Genomic DNA, 23,663 nt, shown 5'->3' with positions numbered 1-23,663 from the left:
TCTGGCAACGCTGGTTAGCGTTGCCAGACTTTTCGGTCCCAGCTAACCAGAGTTGCCAGACTTTTCGGTCCCAGCGACCAAAAGTACCAGATCTCAAAAAGGTTCGATCCACGGCAAATAGCCAATTTTTAAACCCCTTTATGTGGCCAGGTGCATTGGAAAATTCGGGTTTTCTTCCCAGAAGACCCGCCGGGCACACTGCGAAAAACAACAAAAACAACACCGCGATTAGTTACTAATAAATACATTTTTTAAATGGTTGTCCAACGTTAAACAGCGGCCGTCGAAAAGAACTCGTGAAAATGTGCAGAAAAAACGGGCCTCCATCACCAGGGCTGTGAAAAGCGCGTGAAAATGTAGCGGAGCAGACAGTTTTCTCGCGAAGAAAAAAGGAAAATCGGTGCAAGAGAAAAAACAAAAAAGCAGAAGCAGAGGAAAATACAGCCAAATGCGAAAGTGAATGTGAAGCAAAGTAAGCGAGAAGTCCCCCAAATACTGAGGGAGTATATTTTGTTAGTGTAATTCAAGTCAAGTCTTTTTTCCCCTTCCCTTCGCTGCTCCTTTCATTGTTGTTGTTGTTTGCTGCGCTGCAAGTGTATATATGTATACACAAGTACATGTATGTGTGTGTGTGTGTCTTGTAATTTTGTTACGCAGTGGAGCGAAGTTGGAGTTTTGTGAAATGAAGTGGAGTGTAACCATAAACGAAGAAACGACAAAAAAAAACCTTAAAGCGCAGCCTAAGCTCCATTCGTATAAAAATTTCTCAAGCGCTGCAAAGCCTGTCTTTGCCCCCTGCCTCTCTGCACCACCCCCTTCCCCGTTTGCATAATGGAAAACAACTAAACTTTTTCGCTTACTTTACGCACTTGATTTTAGTCGTTCCGCGTCCAGTACACAGTGAAAAACAACAGTAAACACATCGTTATCTATTTTTTAAGATACTGATTTTATAGAATATTATTTAAGGTTTAAAATTTTATGATCTTAAGCTTTATTGCAAAGGCTTAGTTATTTTATATATTAGAAGTATTTGGTTTTTTAAATGTGTCTTAATTAAACTGTAGTTTTGTGTACAAAACTAGTGTACTCCCCCTGTCATGCATCCCCCCTTGCAACGCCCCTGCTCCTTCCCTGTATCTTGGCAAATTTCACTTTCACAGTTACAAATCCAATTGCCTGGTACTTCTTTTATTTCTGTTCCCCCTTTTCGGGGCGTTTCGAATTAGAAAGTGTTTGTGTGTGCGTGCGAGTGTGTTGGTGTTGGTGTGATGTGAGCGGCATTTTCTCAATGAGTTTGGCCAATTATGTAGTTCACGTTCGGTAACCGCTTTAAGCTGTGAAAAGTCTCCACCTCTGGAGAGTGTGTCACCTCTGGAGAGTGTAACTTTACACCCCTCACATAATTAAATTCTAATTAGCGCTCGTTAACAATTCCCCCCACCTCTTTGTCTGTTATTTGCAGTGTGTGGGAAACTTAAATTGTTGCATCCAGAGAGCGAGAGGGAGAGAGAAGAAGACAGGAAAAAGGGGGACAAATACCGTCACAGTCGTAGAAACACACATATTTACAATTGTGTGCATTAGATTAGTGGCTATTAAAAGTAATAGAGACAATAGAATAATTTCCAATAAAATCTTTCTAATGATCATTAGCTCTCAAATTTAATCTCTAGTTTAAATCAGCCCTATTGCGATCATTTTAGAAGCTCAATTATGATATAGACATTTAACCGCTGGTGTACATAATTTCAATCATTTGCATTCCACACACAAACACAATTACGGATACCAGTGCAGCTTTTGCAACATGCAGACAACATGAAGTAGTGCGAGCAACGGCACTTGGCAACATGCAACAACAACAACTGACTCTTATTATCATTAGCGAGTTAACAGAGCGCCACGCTAATAACAGCGCCTTAACATTCCCCAAGTGCAACAACCCGGCGGCGTGGGTGTGCGAGTGGGGCAGAGGTCTGTGTGTGTGTGTGTGAAAATACTGTAGCATTTGTGGCAATAACAATGGAATTGGCAGCGTAGGAAACTGGGTAACGCTTTTATAATTTATTCTAATTTCTTAGTCTTTTATGGCCCTTTTCTAGACGGTTAATTGTTATTGTTGTTGCAAGGTAAATCCCATGTGGACAAACTGTTAGTATTTCACACAGGTTCCACTTGTTATTTTTACCTTAGGGCAGAGGCATAACGAAACCGTATGTTAGCAAGGAATGGGTGATAAACACTGTGAAAAACTCTGTTTATTGTTTATGATCAAATTAGTTGCAAATTATTTTAGATGTGGATAGACATACAAAATTTTTTTTATAAAAATTTCATTATAGATGTCTTATTTATATATATTTTTTTTTATCCAATTTAAATGCTTTTGCCCATTTCCTCAGTGTACCCCTGTAAAAATGAAATGGGAAGGAAATAAAATAAAGTTTCTATATATAGACCTGATATATATTTGTTTATTTGATATGAACATGTGCATGGATGCATTGCCATTGGTCCCGCTAATTTTATAACTGTGTAAAGTAAACATTCTCCGAAATGAGTTAGTTTTGGTTTCTCTGTATAATCGAACATTAAATATTATAAGCTATACATTTTCGATTCGAACCTACAGTTTACGTAGCAAAACTAGTGTTTAATTAGCTTCGTTTTCACTTTTTCCCTTGAAAGCCGAGGGTCACCTATGCGGGGTGTTGAATTCTACTTGTGTAAATATTGATTATTAAACACCTGAGTAACAATCCAAAATCAAACAAATTTCTCAAGTATTCTATGATACATTTTATTGGATTTATATATATACATATATCGTTTATTATTGATATATATGGGGAAACAGGGAAAAACCCATTGCCTTTATTGCCAATGTCGAATCTTATCTATCCTATCTATTAGTAAATATTAAAGGTTAAAAACCTGCATAGATATCAATACATATGTATGTATGTACATATATTGCACATTTAACTGAATAATATATTTAATTCGAAAATAATCGTAAGCCTTTTATTGATCTCTTTTTATGCATTGCTTTAAATTCATTTAAATACGCATTGTAAAAATTTTATCTCTTAACTAAAACAACTTAAATTCATACATTGTTATTAAACATTTACCTCTACTTAATTATAAAATTTAAATATTAAATAAAAATGAGTATATTTATGATATAGCAGTACAGATGTTATTATATATCACCCTATACATTCGACTCGTTTTTTTCCAAGTGCTTAGAACGCCATTATTTATTTTGGTTGCCTAATTCGTGTGTGCTGGTGTGAAAGTTGACCCCAAGGCTTCCGAGCTCGACTTTAGACAAAGTCGTGGAAAAGAAACCTTCGGAGTGGAGTGTGTGTTCCGAAAAAAAAACCCCTAATCGCAGCTGTCTAAAGAACCTCTGGGAGGCAAACACAAGCGGCGCATCAGCTGGGGGTTACCTGCGATAAGGTCAATAAACAGAACCGTTATCGCTAAATCAATAAACCAAAATAAATTTCACTTTTCATCCGTGTTTAGATTGAAGCGGCGCAGCGACATAAAACGCGATAAACCCGGCGCAGGTCGACTGATAAGCGGAGTAGCTATCTGAACTTCACCGATAAAACCGGAGCCCGGGCAGAGCAGCGACCAGCCCGAGCCTATCAGCGGATACCATCCGGAGGATCCGGAGGGAGCATGTCGCACGGCGGCGCCGGCGGCAGCGGCGGTCTGGGAGCGCAAACTGTGGGTGCCGGCAATCTCGGTGGCGGTGCAGCAGCGGCGGCGGCAGCAGCAGCGGGTGGCGGCGGAGCTGGCGGAGAGTACCGTGAACTCCACTGGACAGTATCGAGTGTAATGGACTCGTCGCGCGTCTCCACCTGCCTCATTTCGATGCTGCTGATCGTATACGGTAGCTTTCGATCCCTCAACATCGAGCAGGAGGCCCGCGAACGGGAGCAGAAGAAGCGCAACGAGTCGATGACCAACCTACTCACCGGCGAGCATGTCGAGAAGGAGCCAAGTATGTGTGAAGTTCAACAGAAAATACTGGGGAAATTTTATGCATTCTAAGTTTCCTTTTTCACAGCGGATAAATTCGCCACCCTGGACACGATGCATGCCCTATGTTTGCCCCTCGGAGCTTCCATATCACTGCTCATCATGTTCTTCTTCTTTGACTCGATGCAGCTGCTCTTTGCAGTTTGCACAGCCAGTGAGTATAACCTTCTTTGGGATAAAATACAATACTCATTATTTATTTCCCTTATCCCCTCACAGTCATTGCCACCGTGGCGCTAGCCTTCCTGCTCCTGCCCATGTGTCAGTACATCATTCGGCCGTGCACGGACGGCAAGCGTTTCTCCTTCGGCATCTGTGGCCGTTTCACGGCAGCGGAGCTCTTTAGCTTTACGCTCTCCGTGTCTATTGTGTGCATCTGGGTGCTCACCGGCCACTGGCTGCTGATGGATGGTGAGATTTGAATTAAAATTTACCAATTATTTGTGATAATAATATTTTCCTTCTATATTCAGCTATGGGAATGGGCCTTTGTGTGGCTTTCATTGCATTTGTGCGTCTGCCCAGCTTGAAGGTGTCCACGCTGCTGTTGACCGGCCTGCTCATCTACGACGTCTTCTGGGTATTCCTCTCCTCGTACATCTTCAGCACCAACGTGATGGTTAAGGTGGCCACGCGACCAGCGGAAAATCCAGTTGGCATCGTGGCTCGCAAGTTGAACTTGGGCGGTATTGTGCGGGACACACCGAAGCTGAATCTGCCTGGAAAGCTGGTCTTCCCCAGCATTCACAATACGGGTCACTTTTCCATGCTGGGCCTCGGCGATGTGGTGATGCCCGGACTGCTGCTGTGCTTCGTCCTGCGGTATGATGCGTACAAGAAGTCGCAGGGCGTCACCTCGGATCCAACATTGTCGCCACCCAGGGGAGTTGGCTCCCGGCTGACATACTTTCATTGTTCCTTACTGGGGTGAGTCAAAATATCTGTTGGAAGTATTTTTTCTTATTTTATATTTATTGTACATTTTCGCGTAGTTATTTCTTGGGTCTGCTAACGGCAACGGTTAGCTCCGAGGTCTTCAAGGCGGCTCAGCCGGCACTGCTGTATCTGGTGCCGTTTACGTTATTGCCCCTCCTGCTGATGGCCTATCTGAAGGTACTGTCTATAGATTCTTGCTTCCCAAACCTATATCTATATCGATAATGTTCTTGTCTTGCAGGGCGACCTGCGTCGCATGTGGAGCGAACCCTTTATCGCGCAACAACCATCAAAACAACTGGAAGTCTGAGTGTACTCTATCTAAAAGCAAAGAAAAACAAACAAATTGAAGAAAAACACACATAAATAAGATCTAATACTAACGTTTGTCTCTTACATAACGTATTGAGTATGTATTTTTTAACTCAACTTAACTAAGTTTCGTTTTAAGTTAGGTGATCCTCGTTTTCATAGTGAAATAAAAGCAAAAACCGAGTAATTATAGTTTTTAGCATAAGCGAAAGGTTTTCTAATTGCATAGTTCATTCAGATTGGCTTTAAAGTCTCAAATCATGCAGATAATTAGCGAGTAGAGCAAAGATCAAGCGAAATATTAGTTACAGTTCATAGTTTATATCTGTAAACGATAGCGAGAGCCTAGAAAACAGTTTGAGATTCGAATTTTAGCCGCATCCAATCATCATACACACTCACAAATCTGTTCCGGGCAAAATGTTCTGTAAATATACTTAAGTTGATAATGCATAACGATGAGAATATATATACGTATGTATTGATAACAAACCACCATGCAACAAATAATAGTTAGTAAGCTCGCCTTCATACACATTAATTCGCGTTTCCGTTTCACACACGCCCATTTCCGTCCTCCGTCGGTGTTCTCCCTTATCCTTTGCCCTTCACCACTCCCCCTCACCGCCCACTCTCACAATCAAATATTTTGCCAAAATGCATGTGTTCGTTGCAAACAATAAATCAACAAAATAAAGATTAATGATAGACAACAACTGTTGCACTGCGTGTGTTTCACAACAATTAAGTTTCAAGAATTTTAATTATTTACATTTAATGCAGCTAACAATAAATAATTACTGTACGCATATGGAAACGATAGTTACATATTAATTATAAGTAAATGCAATTTCGAAACGTATAGAAACAATAAAAATGTGAGATTTAAACAAAAATTTGTTGTTTTTCCTTATAGACAAAGAAAAATGTCGCTTTTATAAATTCCTAAAACGTATAATAAAAGTTTAATAGAATTTTTTAAGTAACGGTACTTTTTTGAATTGAATATCGTACGATATATTCCATGTGCAGTCTGGCCACCTTGGCACAAGACCGCAATTTTCTTCACGCGATCTGGCAACACAGCTTTATGATAATTCCTTTACTTTAACTCTAATTTTCCACTCTTTCAACAGAAAATCTTATTTTCTCGTATATTTATTTCATAAATTTGGGTATTCACAGGCAGAAAACTGGGAAAAACTCATTTCCCCTCTCGACTGGCAGCGCCGGTAACTCGGTGTGACCAGTTGCCGCTTTTCGGTATTATGGACGGACAGTCCAACGGTCACACCGCACTCTCCGAGTAATTTTCCGTTTTACATCGCAAAAAAATAAAAACAAACCAGAATTAAATAATATTAAAAGCAGACTGCAGCTTGAGATTCGCGCGCGGCGTACAATTATGACCTGAAACCCGAGAACAACAACGCAAAAGAATATATTTCGAGCAGTCTGCAGTGCGTCCTAGTGTGTGAGTGTGCGAGCGAGATAACATGCAATTTGTGTAAAAAATAAATGTTGAAGAAGATGCCGTGCATTTAGACCACTTTCAATCCCCGATGTAAGTTTTGGCGTCATTGATTAGTGTTACTCGAACAATATGGCCAGGACGCGATTCCTTTGCCAGGTCAAGGTGCATGCGGATGTGGCGTAGGCGTGGAAATTCCTGTGGGAAATTTTTTCACCGCCGCACGGGTGTGGGTGTGTGTGTGCGTGTGCGCGTACGGGGGAGTGCGCGCTTGTGTTTGTGTGGGCTACGCCGCAAGTTTGTTTTCGTTTTGTTTTTCATTGTCGGTGGAAAGAAAAAAAGGATTAAAAAGATGAAGTTGATTTTTGTTTGGGATTTTAATTTAGCAATAGTTTAATTGTAAACAAGAACCTAGAAAAACATGTCAGTAATAAGGAAATTAATTTATTTATTTAAACAATTACGTCTTAAGAATATATATTTACATATGTTTGTTATTTTTCGTTCTTAAATCAAGGAAGTCTAAAATAAATTGTTAAATTCATACATTTATTCTTGTGAATGTATTATTAATTTCGATCTTATCAAATTTCTTACATTCATAGTGGCGCTAAAATTCCCCACTTTAGCGGAACTGTGAAGTTATCATTGTTTTTTAACTTAATCCTGTGAGTCAGACACTCGAAATTGATTACCAAAATTAGAAAACAAATTTGTCATTCTGGTAAAATTTGTTTTTTATGCCTTAATAATCCACATATATTTTAAAGTATTCATAATAAATAATATCCTTTTTCATGTATAGCGTATTCATATTCTTTTTATTATATAAACTAAGAAAAGGATGTAACAGAAAGATATTCTTTAGTAATAATATTTGTATCTCCCAAAATATATTCAAATTTAAGAGTATCCCAAAATGTGCATGCTCAAGCATTCTGCAAGAAGATACATCTACCTACACATGAGCCTGCTACTAATCTTTCCCCTGAAATCCGAATGACTAAGCCCCAGCAGCACCTTTGTCTCCATTGCAGCTCTTTTTGAAACGGACTCCAGCTGGGTAACTCGTGCAGCAAACGGAACCTGAACCGCCGGCGACAGAGGCAGCAGGAACACCAACAACAACAACAACAGCAGCAACCGCTGGCGGGCCATTATCCTGGTCAGATGGGCGGCAACAGCACCGGAGCCAATTCAAGCGCCTTTAGCGCGGGCGGATACATTGGACCCACATCGGCTAGCAGCCATCACAGCCTGGGAACATCTTCGGCAGCGGCGGCGGCAGCGGCAGTGGCTGGTGGCAGCGACCTCATTCCGGCGCCAATTGGAACCGGAAACGCCATGGGCGTGTCCTCCTACGCGTACGGTGGCACCAGCTGGGAGGAATTCTGCGAACGGCATGCCAGGGTGGCAGCCTCTGATTTCGCCAAGGCCTGCATCACATACATCAATGGCAATCTGCCGCCAGAGGAAGCGCGTAACATACAGCACCGAAGTTTTGCCCAGAAGTTTGTGGAATCCTTCTCGGCGCACTATGACACAGAGTTCTTTAGGCGGCGAAGTACCCTGAAGACGGGCGCCGGGTCACTGGACTTTGATGAGGAGCATGAGGTGCCGCGACTGCTCTCCAAGTCTCTGTTGAGGCGACTCTCCTTTAAGGGACTGCGCAAGGGCAAGGTGAGTCGTGGATAATAATCTTATTTTAGGGTAAAGATGTACCTCACAGACATCATTATAGGGTTTAGTTTTATTATATACTAAATTTTAAAGCCTTAAACATTTATTTGAATCATTCAAGACATCCGCATATTTCCTGATAATGCCATATAATCCAACTGTCGTGTTCCGGGCTGATAAAAGATATCAACAGACTCGCAAAGTATAAATTACAGATAAGCACATTCACTTTGACATTCTTGGCATTTAATGCAGAATTCCGATGGCTGATAACTCAAGTTTATATCAAGATTTATGAAGAACTTCTTCTATAGCATGTAAAGCTTGAAATAGCTCCTTAGCTATGGGAATACCGGGCTTTTGATAGTCGGAAACTCCGTCTATATTGTCCATACCCCTTTTAACTTTCCAAGTTCTCTCTGATGCAGGCCTTCTTCCACAAGAACTCCGACGACGTGGACGGCGGCGGTGGAGGCAGCAAGCAGAGCAAAACCAAGCTGGCCAAGATCGTGGTCGAATGCCGCAAGGAGGGCATCGTAAACAACTTGACGCCAGAGAGTCTCGACCAGCCGACGGGCTCTCAGAAGTGGGAGAAATGTCGATTGGCTCTGGTGAAAGCAGTCGGCGGATATATGCTTGAGTTCTACACGCCACCCAAGTCCACGAAGCCCCGGAGTGGAGTCTTTTGTTTCCTCATCTCGGAGGCGCGTGAAACTACGGAAATGGAGATGCCCGACAGGCTGAATACCTTTGTCCTCAAGGCGGACAACAACATGGAATACGTGATCGAGGCGGAGAATGCCGAGGAGATGCGCAGCTGGTTGGCCACCATCCGCTATTGCATGCGAACGCCGCCCACGCAACAGCCACTGATCGAATCGGATGGCGTTATGGCGGCGGCCATGCAAACGTCGCCCACAAACCCGAATCCGAGTCCCAATCCCATTGGGGCCATACAGAATCCGCAGTACCACCAGCAGGGCGGCTCCAACGGGAATCTTGTGGGTGCTCCTCTGGCCTCGTCCCTGTCGGCGGACAGTGCCCTGGGCCAGGGAGGTGCAACGTCCGCCAGCGACTTGAATGCCATCAACGAACTCGGCACCACTCCGCCCTCAGGTCCGCCGGATATACCCGTCAGACCGCACAGAGGGGAGCAGCGCTTGTCGGCCTCAAGCAACTTTGATGGCATTGAGCTCGCTGAGAATGAAGCGGACGTGAATGTGGCGGACCTGACCGCCGAGATGAGCTTGTTCCCCTGGTTCCATGGCACACTGACGCGCTCCGAAGCGGCACGCATGGTTCTACAGTCCGAGGCAGCTGGACATGGTTACTTTTTGGTCCGCCAAAGCGAAACGCGACGCGGAGAGTTCGTTCTGACCTTCAACTTCCAGGGGCGAGCCAAACACCTGCGGCTCACCATCTCGGAGAAGGGTCAGTGCCGGGTGCAACACCTTTGGTTCCCCTCGATCCAGGAGATGCTCGAACATTTCCGCCACAACCCGATACCCTTGGAATCGGGCGGCACCTCGGATGTCACGCTTACCGACTGGGTGCACAACAACAGCAGACTGAACGATCCCACATCGGCCTCTTCCGGAGGATCGACTCACGAATCCGGACAGCTCAACGATCTGGGTGGAGGATCCAATGGAAATGGCAACATGAATGGACAGGGATCGCGATCGAATGAAGCGGGATCGGGAGCGGGAGCTGCTGGCGGTGGCCATCCGTCGCCGAGACATGTGAGATAGCCAAAATTTTGGAGTCAATTCAGTGTCAGTGATGGTTTTTTATTTTACTTTGATTTATGTTAAGTTCTTATCATTTCATTGCAACTGTGAAAGGTATTGATGAATGAGTGGCATCCAAAGAAATCTTCAAAGATTTGAAAAATTAGTAAATCAAGTCTAGTAAATGCAATCTAATCTAGTAATTTTGCCAAATTCCTTTGGTATATGTTCATTCCAAGCCCAGATTATAGATCATTTGTTTTTTAACGTAAACTGCTTAAAAACTATTTAAAGAACAAAAAGGAAATAAGGTTAAATCATTGTGTTTTCTATAAATTTCTTTACTTTTATTAAGCTTGATTTCTTATAGATTTATTTTTGTCTTTTTCTTAATAAACCCTAATTTATATTTATCATTTTGGAAAGATCATTTAAAGAGACTACAATCAATAACTTAAATTATTTCCTGTGTTCTTAAGTTTGAATGCTTGAGTTGATTGTTGCATGCCACATTTTTCACCACACCCCCAGCTACTCTTTAAAATTATATTATTAACTAATCATTCCCATCTTTTTCTCCTTCGACCCACAGTGCAACGAAGTGATTACCATGAATCTTAGTGTTCGCCTAAAGACAAATGAAATTGAACTGCCACAGGAGCCAACACACGTCTTTTTTCCGGAGCAAGTCTATTTCCATTTGGATCCCACAACGCTAACCGTGCACGGATCGCCGCCGGCCGCCGGCCAGAGCTTTCTGGACCAGCCGCATCTGCGGGCCTCGAATGCCTCTCTGCAGGCGGCCGCCCATCATCACCAGCAGCAGCAGCATCCGGCGGGACAATCGCGTCATCCCAGCGACAGTGGCAACAACAGCGGCGGTGCTGTCGGCGGTGGATCGGGTTCAGGGGGAGGCGCCGAATGCACTGGACGGGCCGTTGATAATCAGTACAGCTTCACCTAAGTTCGGATTGTTGTTGTTGTTGTTGTTGTGGTTCTCCCATGCGGAATCAATTTTTGTGCCATTTTTATTGTCCCGAAGGAGAGAAAATTTGTGTTTTTTCTTTATTTTTCTTTCGTTCAATTGTCTGCTTTAATAGCTTTCTTTCCTACTCGTTTCTATCTAAGTTAGTACCTCTTTTTGGAAGACATGAAGTAACTGAATAATATGTATACATTATATAGCTAAATGTGTGTGTTCATTTTAAGTACATCAATGTTGTATGTATAGTAACGGAAAACAGAAAACGTAAAACAAAAAAAAAAAAAACAAAATGCAAATCGACAAAATATAAGATTTTTGTGGCGCCAAAGGTGCAACTCAAGCGAATCCTAAAACTTCCTGCTTTACAAAAAAATACATACATATATATACTATACTTATAAATATAAAGTATATATACATAAATATATATATTGAAATTGGTAAACTATAATAAATGAAGTTATGTAAAAGTAAATAAATAAGTGTTGATTTTTATTTAAAGGATTTTTGACATAAATTCATTAGATTTCAATGGAAAGTGATGATAAATAGTGGGTTTTGGGTATGATTGGGTTATATTTATTCTTTTGTATGTTGTATAATTTTTAATATAATTTTAATTTATAATTTAATATTATTTGATCCAATCGAAATCAAAAGATTAACATTTTTGTATTTTCTTTCGTATTTATTTTTAGACTATAAGGAAGTTTTATGTTTACTGAATTTTGATTCATAATAATCTGTCTTAGTTTGCATTTAAAATAGAAACGTTAAATATTTAATTTTTTTTTTTACTTACTAGTGCTTTAAAAATATTTTAAATGGTGCATTTTCGATGATTATTAGACTTATAAATGATTGTAGATCTCGGTAGAAATCACAGATTTTAATTTGCAGAATAATCTTTATTTTAAATTATTATTTTAAAAATTAAATATAACAGTTGTTACTCAACTTTTATATAAAAATTGAAAAATAGTAATTGAAATTGAAAAATAGTAATGTATAATAATTGGCTATAAAGGTATATCTTATTTTTGAAAACTTTTTCAAAAATAAAGTAAACCTACAATGTTTAAAATTTTCAACTAAATTTTTCTCGGTTTTTATACGTCTTAAGGGGATTTAGGGGGAAAAGTCTTTATTTATTTATTATTTAAAATTTTTTAAAAAAACATTTCAAATATTTTGAAAGTTAAAAAAATGATATGACTTGACAACACTGCCAAGTTTTGGCATCACTATGGTATTGTTGGGATTTTTTAAGGGGAAACCCAAATTGGCATCTGGTAACACTGCTTCCACTATCGATGTTTCATTTGCCGGTCAACGAAATATTAATATTTCCCGAAAAAAAGTCAAATTGACACTTTAAAGAGTGAAAATCAAACCGGAAATGGAGCTCGAACTGGACGTGGTGGACTCGCTGCAGGCGCTGGCCTACAGCGGACCCTGCCTGCAGCAGGAGAACCTTAGCCGAGCGCTGGACGCCGGAATCGGTAGCCCCGAGTTGCGGGCCGTCATCCATTGGCTGGCCCACGAACTGCATGTGCTGCGCAAGACGGACGAGCGGGTCAGCTCCGGCAGTGGGGATCACGACGAGTTCACCTTTGAGCTTGGTCTGCTGCTGACCGAACTGGGCTGTCCCTATCGCTGTCTTGTTTCCGGTGCGATGGAGGAAAGATTCCGGAGCAGGGAGGCGCTGGTACAGCTGCTGGAGTACCTTACCTCAGAGCTGATGACCACCAAGATGTTGCTGAAGGCCCAGCCCGTGGGGGCTCCGCCCTGCAAACGGAGCAAGGCCAGTGACTCCAATGTGCAGCAGGTTGTGGAACAGCTGGCCAAGGATTTGCAGCTGGGCGAGCTGCCACAGAACATCAGCACACAGTGGCTGTTCGAGCAGATTACGCCTCGTCTGGACCAGAAGCTGAAGCAGACCAATCGCCTGGTGGTCAGCGAGCCGCTGCTGAAATTGAAGAAGCCTCTGACCGATGCAAATTGGCGTCTGCTGGAGTCCATGCACCGCGAACTGGAGGCGGAGTATAATCTGCGCCGGCAGATGATGACCACGCGACTGGAGGCCACCGTGCAGAGCTTTCAGTGGTCGGAAACGATGCGCCAGCGTGCAAATGAGATAACAGAGCGGTTCCAGCGCAAGATGCGGGAGCTGGACCAGTTCAGAGTCGGCGGCAATCAAACTGACTTGGTGGCCCTGCTGGCCGCCCGCTCTGACTTGGCCATCATAGAGAAGACTAGCTCGGCAAATGTCCGCAAGAATACGGCTTCGAAGATCCAGAAGCATGTCATGGGACACGTTCCGGATCGCGGTGGTCGGGCCAACGAGCATGCTCCGCCGCCGCCTGAAATGCCCTCCTGGCAGCAGCAGAGGGCTGGTGGTCCACCAGGAGGCGGGCGTGGCGGTGGTGGCAACTTCAGGGGCGGTCGTGGAGGAGGAGGAGGCGGTGGCGGAGGAGGAGGCGGCGGAGGTAATTGGCAGCAACCTCAGCAGCAGCAACAACAGCATCAGCAGCAGTATCAGCAGCAGCATCAGCAGCAGCAGCAACATTACTCTCAAAACCAACGCGATCGAAGTCAGGATCGGAACGACCAGCAATGGATAGGCGGCAGTGGACGTGTCCAGGGAACAGGATGGAACGGTGGAGGACGAGGAGGTGGACGTGGTGGACATGGCGGCCATGGTGGACGCGGAGGCCATCGAGGCGGCTATCGATGAGTTTCGATACCTGATTTGAAGCCAGCAACTGGGAGACCTACAACGACTGATCCTCTTATAACTTACCCCTTTCCGCACACACATAACCCAGTTTAATTTATTGCTAAACCGGATGAATCTGTTTATAATTGCAAATGGACGCCATTTAAAAAAAATAAACTATATATGTCATCTCTATGCCAAGCAAATCTCGCGTGTCGATTGCCGTTTTTTGGAATATCTGGGTTAACTATTTTCACTTTCATTGGGTTTGCGATTAGCTGATGTCTGCATATAATAGTGTTGGTGGGTTTATTGCAATTATATTTATAATTTATAATTGTAAATTGAAAAAACTTAGTTTTTTAAGTGGTAAAAACAAGCAAAAGGTGTTAAAAACAAGCAACAATTAAAAACAAGCCACTAGTGAGCTGTTTTATAAGGAACTGTTTTACAAAACTATGAGTTTTGAATTTAAGGAGTCTCCGGCTTACTAGATAATTGTAGACTTTTTAAGATTTAGGTTACGATTTATTTAATTAATGGGCTTAATAAACTAGTTAGATTTTTGTGTGCTTATTATTTATTCAATAAACAATGCCTATTTTTAATATTTATTCAATTAATGATGATTTTCTTTGTCATGTAATAAATGAGCCAACATTATAAGCAAATCTCGCGTGACTTTCCGGAAATTAGGTTACATTTTACACTTTCAATGCCCTATTGATGAACTAGTTTAAGCATTGTAGGTGGTCTCATGTCGGAAATGTATTTATAATGTTTTAACTTAAGGGGTTCAATTTCATTAATGAAAATATTAGGCTCAGACTTATAAGTTTCAAGTTATTTTTTAAACATTTTTAAGCTCATTCAAGTTCTTTTCAAACTGTTAATTTTGTAGTTAAAATTTGTCAAGTGTAGTTAGTTTTTAAACATCTCAATAGTGTACTGCGGTCTTGCCCCCAATCCCCACCAGAAGTACGCCCATGGGAGGGCTAACCAAGCATCAAGCACACACGCGACACTCAATCGCCATTAGCGTCCAATCTAGTCATCAACTGTGCCGGCGATACGGCTATATCGCCACCCCACTACTACTGACCAGATCCACTCCGCTCTCCGAGCCACAGCGACGGTGACAATTAACGTGGTCAATCGCCATGAAAACCGTGTCGAAGTCATCATGGATAGGCCAAGCCCGGGGCTTGGATCAGTTCATCCAAAGCCCCAGATCCGAGAGGTAGTGAGAGTTCCCTGTATTCTCGATATTCTCTAACACATTGCGAGTTTGTGAAAAATGCTCATTAAACTGATTCTGGCGCTGGTAATTGGCAATGGATTCGTTTTTGTGCCTGGCAGTGCACAAAATCTGCTCGATCGTCTACGTCCGGTGAATGTGACTCGCTTCGATGATGGCATCAAAGTGGTGTCCGGCACCAAGGTGAAGCGGTACGAGCGGTTGACAGTGCCGCTGGGAGGTCCTGCGGGTATACCGGGATCTGCTGGACTTTTAGGACCTCTGCTTCCACCACAACCTGCTTATTTGGGATATACTTATGTGAGCTTATAACATTTTAATAACCATATTAAATTTATTTTGCATTATATATGTTTATATATTTAGTTGTTTATTTATTTAATTTATTTATTTATTTGTATGTTGCTTTAGTAAATTACTCACTCAATTAACTAACTATCTTCTTTGTCTGGCAGTTTTCCCACAACTATTTTTTATTCAGCATTAATTCTATTAAAAGAAATCCCCCTTTGGCACGTTTTTTTTAAACAACTACTTAATTATTTAATGACATCAAACACTATTTAAATACTTAAATTTATTTTAAATAGTATTGTTTGTTTTTTTGTTGAGTCTTTAATTTGAAATGTACGAATGCATAATTCGTTTAATTTGTTTGATCTTGAAACCCATTATATTTTATATTGTATCATAGGCATGTTTTTTGTGTACTCCAATTTATAAATTAAATTAAATTATTTTTATGCCAGTTAAGGGTATTATAATTTTGGGCAGATGATTGTAAGGCAGTGAATACGTCATTTAAAGCCCTATATTTTCTTGATCAGCATCAGAAGCCAAGTCGATTAAGCAATGGTAAACAAACTTCGGCTTCCTGAACTTAGCTTCCTTCCTGTATTTTCATAATTTCAATAAATTTACTACAATTTCTGAACAATTTCGCAATAATTCCCCATTATTTTCACCAGCAGTTGGTGCCCCAATGGCAGGCTGGTGCCAAACTAATGGGCGATGGAGAGGGAGCGGGCGTGGCTGGCATGATTTCCTTTCTGCAGCTGCCCTATAACTCGGATATCAAGGTGACCATCAATGTTACGGGATTGCCACCTGGAAAACATGCTCTGCACATCCACACCTTTGGGGATCTGAGTGATGGCTGCAAGTCAACGGGCGGACAGTTTCCCAATAATTTTGTAAGACGCCAAGGATCTTAAACATAGATTTACAGAAACTATCTTTAACTGAAATATATTCCTAGCTTGGCAACGTGGACACCAAGGATGATGGCAGCATCTCTGCGGTCTTCCAGAGCCTCTACTTGCAGTTGTTTGGCTTTAATGGTATCATTGGACGATCCATTGTGATCCACAGCAAAGCTATTGATCTGAATACAGCCTTAAATGCGGAGGTCTTTTCATCCTCGCTCCAGGCAATGCCCAATGCCTTGGCCTATCAGAACGAGGAGAACTCAGTGGGTCCGGTTATTGCCTGTGGAGTGATCAGTCTGATGAGCACGGCCACCAGTTCCGGAGGTATGGCCACTGGAGCACCTCCAGCGGCATCTGCAGCACCGGCTGAGATTTAAATTATATTTTACATAATTTTATATGTATTGTAATAAAATATTCTTTATAATTCCAGAGGGGAAGCTTTGATTATTGGCTTTGATTTTTAAGTGACAAGTTTACATTAATTTTTTAATATTATTTATAATTTAAATTTATCACTAAAATTATGTCTACCTTGCTTAATATTCCTATTAAAAGTAGATCGTTTTTTTTACGACTGCTTAAGCGTTCCATTTACCATTACGTTCCCGATCGTTACGATATTATCGGGCTTATCAAATTCAGCTCAGCTTTAATGGACGCTACGTGCGGCGCATGAGCAAAGGTCTGGGTCGCCCTTTTGGCCAAAAACTTTCTTCGCCGATTGCCCGTCAACCAAGGTGCCAGTTGTCCGTTGCGGTTCGCGATGTCCAAACGCGAAAGTAAAAGTCTTTCCAGCCCCTGGCTGTTGGTGATACTGATTGGGCTTAGCCTTGTCCAGCTTCAGGCAGAGTCCTTAAATGAGGTTTCCCCTGAGGTTAAATTCGAGTGGCCTTCGTTCCCCTGGTCGCGGAATAAGACCACTAAGGGAAAACCCTCCTCCTCCTTGGATTTGGATCTAAAGAACGACTACAGCCAAATGGAGTTGGCCAATTTCGGGGACTTTGATCGCCATCCCTGCCGGAGAGTCTGCCAGCAGGGTCAGTCCCAGAACTGCTACTACCAACTGGTGGTTCACAATTACCAGAGACTTGGACCAGAGTGCCAGAGGTGTCAGTACGACGACAGGGCTTGTGCCGCGGAGCATTGCATCTTCGGGGACGGTGTGCCCAATCCAGTGATGGCCGTGAATCGCATGGTGCCAGGACCTCCCATAGAGCTCTGTGAAAACGATACAGTGGTGGTGGATGTCCTGAATTATCTGGGTGAACCCACTGCGATGCATTGGCACGGTGTCCACATGAAGCGTTCGCCTGAAATGGACGGAGCTCCGTTTATCACCCAATATCCCCTACAACCGGGCGAGGTGCAGCGCTACGAGTTCCAGGTGGATCGCAGTGGTTCGTTGTGGTACCACAGTCATGTGGGTTGGCAGCGGGGCTTTGGAGTGGCAGGAGCTCTAATTGTCCGACAGACACGGCAGGAGAATCAGCATGCCCAGCTCTATGATTATGATCTGGTGGAGCACACCCTAATGGTGCAGGATATATTTTATGACACCAACCTGCAGGACGTGCGGAACATCCTGGTTAACGGCAAGGGACGCAATCATCTCAACCAGTTACCGGATAACGACAATCGTCATCGCTACGAGAGGCTACGGGTTACTCCTGGCTACCGCTACAGGATGAGGGTAATACTCAATGGCATCGCCAATTGTCCCGTGGAATTCTCCATCGAACAGCACAAGCTCCTGATCCTCAGCACCGATGGCAATGATATAGAGCCAGTGCTGGCCGATGGTTTCTTCCTTACATCCGCCGAGCGATTTGATTTTGTACTGGAGGCCAATCAGTATGCCAAGAACTATTGGATACGTATCCGGGGCTATGAGCAGTGCGAGGGTCGCAATCTCTATCAGGGAGCAGTACTCAGCTACCGGGGATCGGCTCGCACTGAGCTGCCGCAGGGCAGCATACTGGATAACCCGAAGGGCAGGACTTCGAATGAAGATCTCATTTTGGTCAACGACTATCGCTTTAGTTCTTTCAATTCCTCGGGCTCCTCATCCCTACGTCAATCGCTGGACAAGGACAACAACGTGGGAACGGTGGCCTTGAGATCCCTGGACCTTGCTCCCTGGTCTCGTTATACCAAGTTCGTCACCTATTACTCCAGCTTCGGCTCTCAAATGGCACCAAATGGAGAGATGCTCTTCCAGATCGACGATATATCGTACAACTCGCCGAGTATATCCTTGCTGCAGGGCAGGCATCTCTACCAGGACGATGGTTATTTCTGCAACAAGAGCTCCCTGGCTGCCGAGGGGCGGAGATGTGAGAGGGAACTCTGTGAGTGTGTCAATGTGATCCGAATGCCAGCCTATCGTCCTTTGGAAATGGTAGTGGCCAACTATATGGACAACACGCATCCGTTCCACATCCATGGCCATACCTTCCGGCTGGTGGGACAAGCGGTTCTGGGAAATCTCAACGATCTGCGAAATGTGAGTGGTTTAAAAAGCATTATCTGAAATTAAATAATTTATTTACATTTTTGTAGATACGAGAACTTGATCGTAGGGGCCGCCTGGCTCGCTTATCGGATGACAGCGCTGCCGTGGCCAAGGACACGGTTCAGATTCCTGGTCTGGGCTACATCATCGTTCGCTTCCTTTCAAACAATCCTGGCTTTTGGCTATATCACTGTCATATCGAGGCTCATGCTGTCCAGGGAATGGTGGCGGTTCTAAAAATAGGCGAAGATCATCAGATGAAAACCATTCCAGCCCGAGTGCGTTGTTAATTTGACCTATAGTGAATTTTTGCTTATAAAAACATAGAAAATATGTACTTATTTATTAGAAATATTTATTAAAGCCATTTAGGCAATTAATTATTATGGTTTTTGTAAGTTTCCTCTTTCTTAATTACTGAAAACTATATATTTATTTATTTTATTTATTTATTTAATAAATACAAATCTTGTGCTTCTGATTTCTAAGTGGTTTAAATATCTAATATATATTTTTGATCAAAATTGAACGGTAAGATACTATTACAATTTCTTAGAACTTATCAAGCAGAAAAGTACTTCTTTATATAACTTAAGGTATGTCCAGATTATAGCTTTGTTTGAAAGTACACAATAGCTTTTCCTCATATCTTTATTTATACTTGAATAATCAGCAAACCATCGATAATCGATTATAAATTCATTAATTCCATTGGGTCAAATAAAAAACTAATTGGGAAATTCAAACTGCGTACTAAAATGACAATAAATATTAACCTATACGAGTTAATCCTCAAATTTTGAAGGGAAACTAAATATTATATATCCAGAACTTTGTCTAGCAAATTTGGAAAATAATCTAATTTTTCAATATTTTCCCACTTTTCTATAAGAAAGTTTATGATAATACCAGCACTTGAGTTTAATTGCCTCATTAGCAGCATTCCCTATCAATATGACCACTTAATTTAAGGGGCGAACGGTAGTCTTTATAAAGCCCAGGTACTCTGTATTTTCGCCTTAGTTCTGTTCCAAAATGTCTGCATATCACATCGCAGTCTTCACCATTTTAGTGGGCATTATCCGAGGTGCCCCTTTGGCCAACGACGGAAATCCTGCAAATGTTACCGATTTCTATCAACTGTTCAACAATCCCGATGCTCATTTATCATTTGCCAAAGCACCTACCACGGTAAATATAAGTTTACTAAGAAGCAATTAAATTACTATGGTATTATATATTATTTAACTGTATTACAGATTGACTTCATTGAAGAGCATGGTTACCCAGCCGAGCGTCACTATGTAACCACTGAAGATGGCTATATTATCAGTCTCTTCCGGATTCCCTACTCCCACAACCTACAGAATCAGGATGAAAAGCGACCCATTGCCTTCCTTCAGCATGGCCTCTTTGGCAGCTCTGATGTCTGGCCAAGCTTGGGACCGGATGATGGCCTGCCATTCCTCCTTTCCGATGCGGGCTACGATGTCTGGTTGGGCAATGCTCGTGGAAATAGATACTCGAAGAACCATACCTCTCTGTCCCTAAAAAATCCTAACTTCTGGCGCTTCAGCTGGCACGAAATTGGATACTTTGACATCGCCGCTGCCATCGACTATACATTGTCCACGGAGAACGGGTTGGGTCAGGAGGGCATTCACTATGTGGGCCATTCCCAGGGCACCACAGTGATGCTGGTTTTAACCTCCTCGCGGCCTGAGTATAACGACAAGATCAAGACGTCTCACCTGCTGGCTCCGGTTGCATTTATGGATCACATGGATGACATTATGGTCAATAGTTTGTCCCCTTATTTAGGATTCAACAACCTATACTCGACGCTCTTCTGCTCTCAGGAGTTTTTGCCACACAACGATTTCGTATTGGCTTTATTGTATAATATCTGCCGACCGAATTCAATTGTTTCCGGTTTTTGCAGCAGCAGTGAGGAGACCACAGAGGACCAAGGACGAACCAATAAGGTGGGTTAATGTTTCCCTTATAGATTGTAACCTATAAGATTTTATAAACTCATCATATTTACTTTAATTATTACATTTTTGTAATCCCCTTCAGACCGCCAATGCTGTCATATCTGGAGTCATGCCCGCTGGGGTATCCACAGATCAAATCCTGCACTACATGCAGGAGCATCAATCGGGAAACTTCCGACAGTTTGACTTTGGCACCAAAAAGAATATTAAACTTTATGGAGAGGAAACGCCGATACCTGACTATCCCACTGAGCTGATTACAAGTAAAATGCATCTGTGGTATTCGGACAACGATGATATGGCTGCTGTGGAGGATGTCCTCCGATTGGCGGCCACCCTGCCCAACAAGGTGATGCACCACATGGAGGATGAGCTGTGGGATCACGGGGATTTCGCCAACAACTGGGAGGTGCGTCGGTACATTAATGATCCCATTATAGCCATAATGAACGAATATGAGGCTAATATAAACTGAGTCCGTTAATGAAAATTATTTAAATTATATTATTTATATTATCTTTTATTATTTTCAAATATATTTTTTTGAAAAAGTAAAAGTTCTAAAGTTCTTTCAATTTCAGTTGAATACTTAAATTATAAACTCTTAACAAATTTATTTAAATATTTCCGGAATACTAAGAAACTTAAGTGTAAAAGTTATTTCCCCAAGCGTGTACATGAGAGAGTTTATGACATTACCACCACTCGAGTTTATACCCATTTAATTGGCTCGTGGAATAATCGGTCTCGTATCAATAAAACCACTCAACTCAAGTGGCGGGAGGTGGTCTTTATAAGGGCAGAGTGCTCTTGGTTTTTACCGTAGTTCAGTCTCAAAATGCCTACCAATCACATCGCAGTCTTGGTCGTCTTGATAGGCATTTTCCTGGGGACAGTGGTCCAATGTGCACCTCTGATTGAAGATCCTGCACCAATCAGCGACTTTTATCAATTATTTAACAATCCAGAAGCGCATTTGTCGTTGGCCAAGGCCCCAACCACGGTGAGTATTTAAATAAACAAACTAAAATTGTCTTAAATTAATATTTTTATATTTTGTAGATTGATTTTATTGAAGAGCATGGTTACCCAGCCGAGCGTCACTATGTAACGACTGAAGATGGCTACATCATCAGTCTGTTCCGCATTCCCTTCTCCCACAACCTACAGAATCAGGATGAAAAGCGACCGATTGTCTTTCTCCAGCACGGACTCTTTGCTAGTTCCGATATCTGGCCTAGTTTGGGACCGAATGATGGCCTGCCATTCCTCCTTTCCGATGCGGGATACGATGTCTGGCTGGGAAATACCCGGGGCAATAGGTTCTCGAGGAACCACACCTCTTTAACGACCAAAAATCCAAATTTTTGGCGCTTCAGCTGGCACGAAATTGGATACTATGACATAGCCGCAGCCATCGACTATACTTTGTCCACGGAAAATGGCAAGGATCAGGAGGGCATTCACTATGTGGGGCATTCTCAGGGCACCACTGTGATGCTGGTGCTGATGTCCTCGAGACCAGAATATAACAAGAAAATCAAGACCAGCCACTTGTTGGCTCCTGTGGCTTTTATGAATAACATGGATGACTTTATGGTCAATACATTGTCTCCATATCTCGGATTTAACAACCTCTACTCGAGACTCTTCTGCTCTCAGGAGTTTTTGCCGCATAACGACTTTGTCCTGGCTTTATTCTTTAATGTTTGCCGACCGGAATCGGTGGTTTCCAGTTTTTGCAGCGGCAATGAGAGTACTCAAGTGGAGGAGGGACGAACTAATACAGTATGTATATTTAAATATTGTCTATAAATATCAGATTTATTTTTATTTTTTATATATCTCTTGTAGACTGCCGAATCTTTGTTTTCCGATGTATCGCCTGCTGGGGTCTCCACGGATCAAATCCTGCACTACATGCAGGAGCATCAATCTGCACATTTCCGACAGTTTGACTTTGGTACCAAAAAGAATCTGAAGATGTATGGTAGTGAAGTGCCTCCGGATTACCCCACCGAGCTGATTACAACTAAAATGCATCTCTGGTATTCCGACAACGATGACATGTCTGCTGTGGAGGACGTCCTCCGATTGGCGGCCACACTGCCCAACAAGGTGATGCATCACATGGAGGATGAGCTGTGGGATCACATGGACTTTATCAACAACTGGAAGGTCCGCCAGTACATCAATGATCCGATTATAGCCTTCATAAATGAGTACGAGGACAAGTGATAGTGGGCATAGTCCACCAACTTAGCATTTATATATATGTAGTTATCATAGTTAATATTTATGTAAAATCAAAACTACAATTAGTTTGACTATATCTTATCACAAGCGGATATAGCTGAGACGTCCATAAGTAGGACCACTTCATTACTGAATGGAAGCCAACTGATTTGCACTTGACACTCGAAACCCACTTCCTCCTTGTGCATATTTAAGTCATTAGAACTTAGCCGACTTTTGTAATCAAAAAACCATTTTCCATGAAGAAGTAGAGGTCATAAAAGTTTAAAGCTACCCCTCTTTAAATCTATAAATGGATTGCTAATCTAAAACAACCCACACGGTCGATGGGGGTAAATTCTTTTGCTAGATTATCGGAGTTTTTACTGAAGTGCCTTAAGTAGGCGATAAGTTAAGCTCTTTTAAGTGCGCCAAGTGACGCGTTTAGTTATTTGAATTATCGCATTCGGAAACATCAATCACTTTATGGCACACTCTCTCCGGTTGGGGCTAATCTATATACTAATTTTGGGGTTTTCCCACTTTTATGATCAACTG

General features: G+C 42.3%; 7 protein-coding genes across 17 annotated transcripts; all 7 read left to right on the top strand.

Moving 5' to 3' along the window:
• The first annotated feature begins 193 nt into the window (after positions 1–193).
• On the top strand, positions 194–5,799 carry SppL (signal peptide peptidase-like protein). Of its 3 annotated transcripts, none has more exons than XM_017171369.3 (7): positions 194–472; positions 3,538–4,021; positions 4,073–4,213; positions 4,279–4,470; positions 4,533–4,986; positions 5,052–5,172; positions 5,237–5,799. In XM_017171369.3, the coding sequence occupies exons 2-7, from the start codon at positions 3,697–3,699 to the stop codon at positions 5,303–5,305; spliced, it is 1,302 nt and encodes a 433-aa protein (XP_017026858.1). In that variant the 5' UTR covers positions 194–472; positions 3,538–3,696; the 3' UTR covers positions 5,306–5,799. The 3 variants fall into 3 exon arrangements, with proteins under 3 accessions (XP_017026858.1, XP_017026859.1, XP_070143125.1); XM_017171370.3 differs by having other exon boundaries at positions 195–472; positions 4,088–4,213; XM_070287024.1 differs by lacking the exon at positions 194–472 and adding an exon at positions 3,452–3,468.
• A 786-nt stretch (positions 5,800–6,585) lies between these two features.
• On the top strand, positions 6,586–11,501 carry Lnk (SH2B adapter-like protein Lnk). Of its 8 annotated transcripts, none has more exons than XM_070286712.1 (4): positions 6,586–6,871; positions 7,816–8,458; positions 8,902–10,200; positions 10,781–11,501. In XM_070286712.1, exons 2-4 carry the CDS (start codon positions 7,949–7,951, stop codon positions 11,150–11,152), a joined length of 2,181 nt encoding a protein of 726 aa, XP_070142813.1. In that variant the 5' UTR covers positions 6,586–6,871; positions 7,816–7,948; the 3' UTR covers positions 11,153–11,501. The 8 variants fall into 8 exon arrangements, with proteins under 8 accessions (XP_070142813.1, XP_017026811.1, XP_017026810.1 ...); XM_017171322.3 differs by having other exon boundaries at positions 8,887–10,200; XM_017171321.3 differs by having other exon boundaries at positions 8,872–10,200.
• A 949-nt stretch (positions 11,502–12,450) lies between these two features.
• Positions 12,451–14,098, top strand: LOC108077898 (protein FAM98A). Its single transcript, XM_017171437.3, has one exon. It carries the CDS (start codon positions 12,573–12,575, stop codon positions 13,908–13,910), a length of 1,338 nt encoding a protein of 445 aa, XP_017026926.1. The 5' UTR covers positions 12,451–12,572; the 3' UTR covers positions 13,911–14,098.
• Positions 14,099–15,123: 1,025 nt separating this feature from the next.
• Positions 15,124–16,750, top strand: Sodq (Sodesque). 2 transcript variants are annotated; one of them, XM_017170991.3, is made up of 3 exons: positions 15,124–15,450; positions 16,122–16,343; positions 16,409–16,750. In XM_017170991.3, the coding sequence occupies exons 1-3, from the start codon at positions 15,190–15,192 to the stop codon at positions 16,733–16,735; spliced, it is 810 nt and encodes a 269-aa protein (XP_017026480.1). In that variant the 5' UTR covers positions 15,124–15,189; the 3' UTR covers positions 16,736–16,750. The 2 variants fall into 2 exon arrangements, with proteins under 2 accessions (XP_017026480.1, XP_070142978.1); XM_070286877.1 differs by having other exon boundaries at positions 16,119–16,343.
• Positions 16,751–16,884: 134 nt separating this feature from the next.
• Positions 16,885–19,163, top strand: Mco3 (Multicopper oxidase 3). The gene is made up of 3 exons (XM_017171088.3): positions 16,885–16,915; positions 17,039–18,864; positions 18,921–19,163. The coding sequence occupies exons 1-3, from the start codon at positions 16,885–16,887 to the stop codon at positions 19,161–19,163; spliced, it is 2,100 nt and encodes a 699-aa protein (XP_017026577.2).
• Positions 19,164–19,908: 745 nt separating this feature from the next.
• LOC108077596 (lipase 3-like) lies at positions 19,909–21,345 on the top strand. The gene is made up of 3 exons (XM_017170989.1): positions 19,909–20,064; positions 20,133–20,858; positions 20,953–21,345. Exons 1-3 carry the CDS (start codon positions 19,909–19,911, stop codon positions 21,343–21,345), a joined length of 1,275 nt encoding a protein of 424 aa, XP_017026478.1.
• A 363-nt stretch (positions 21,346–21,708) lies between these two features.
• LOC108077595 (lipase 3-like) lies at positions 21,709–23,108 on the top strand. The gene is made up of 3 exons (XM_017170988.1): positions 21,709–21,873; positions 21,933–22,658; positions 22,725–23,108. The coding sequence occupies exons 1-3, from the start codon at positions 21,709–21,711 to the stop codon at positions 23,106–23,108; spliced, it is 1,275 nt and encodes a 424-aa protein (XP_017026477.1).
• Positions 23,109–23,663: the final 555 nt, after the last annotated feature.

The sequence above is a fragment of the Drosophila kikkawai genome, chromosome 3R (assembly GCF_030179895.1).
Source record: "Drosophila kikkawai strain 14028-0561.14 chromosome 3R, DkikHiC1v2, whole genome shotgun sequence".
NCBI classification, from domain to species: Eukaryota; Metazoa; Arthropoda; class Insecta; order Diptera; family Drosophilidae; genus Drosophila; species Drosophila kikkawai.
Note: the sequence above shows the minus strand (reverse complement) of the source record. Positions and strands in the feature narration are given on the sequence as shown.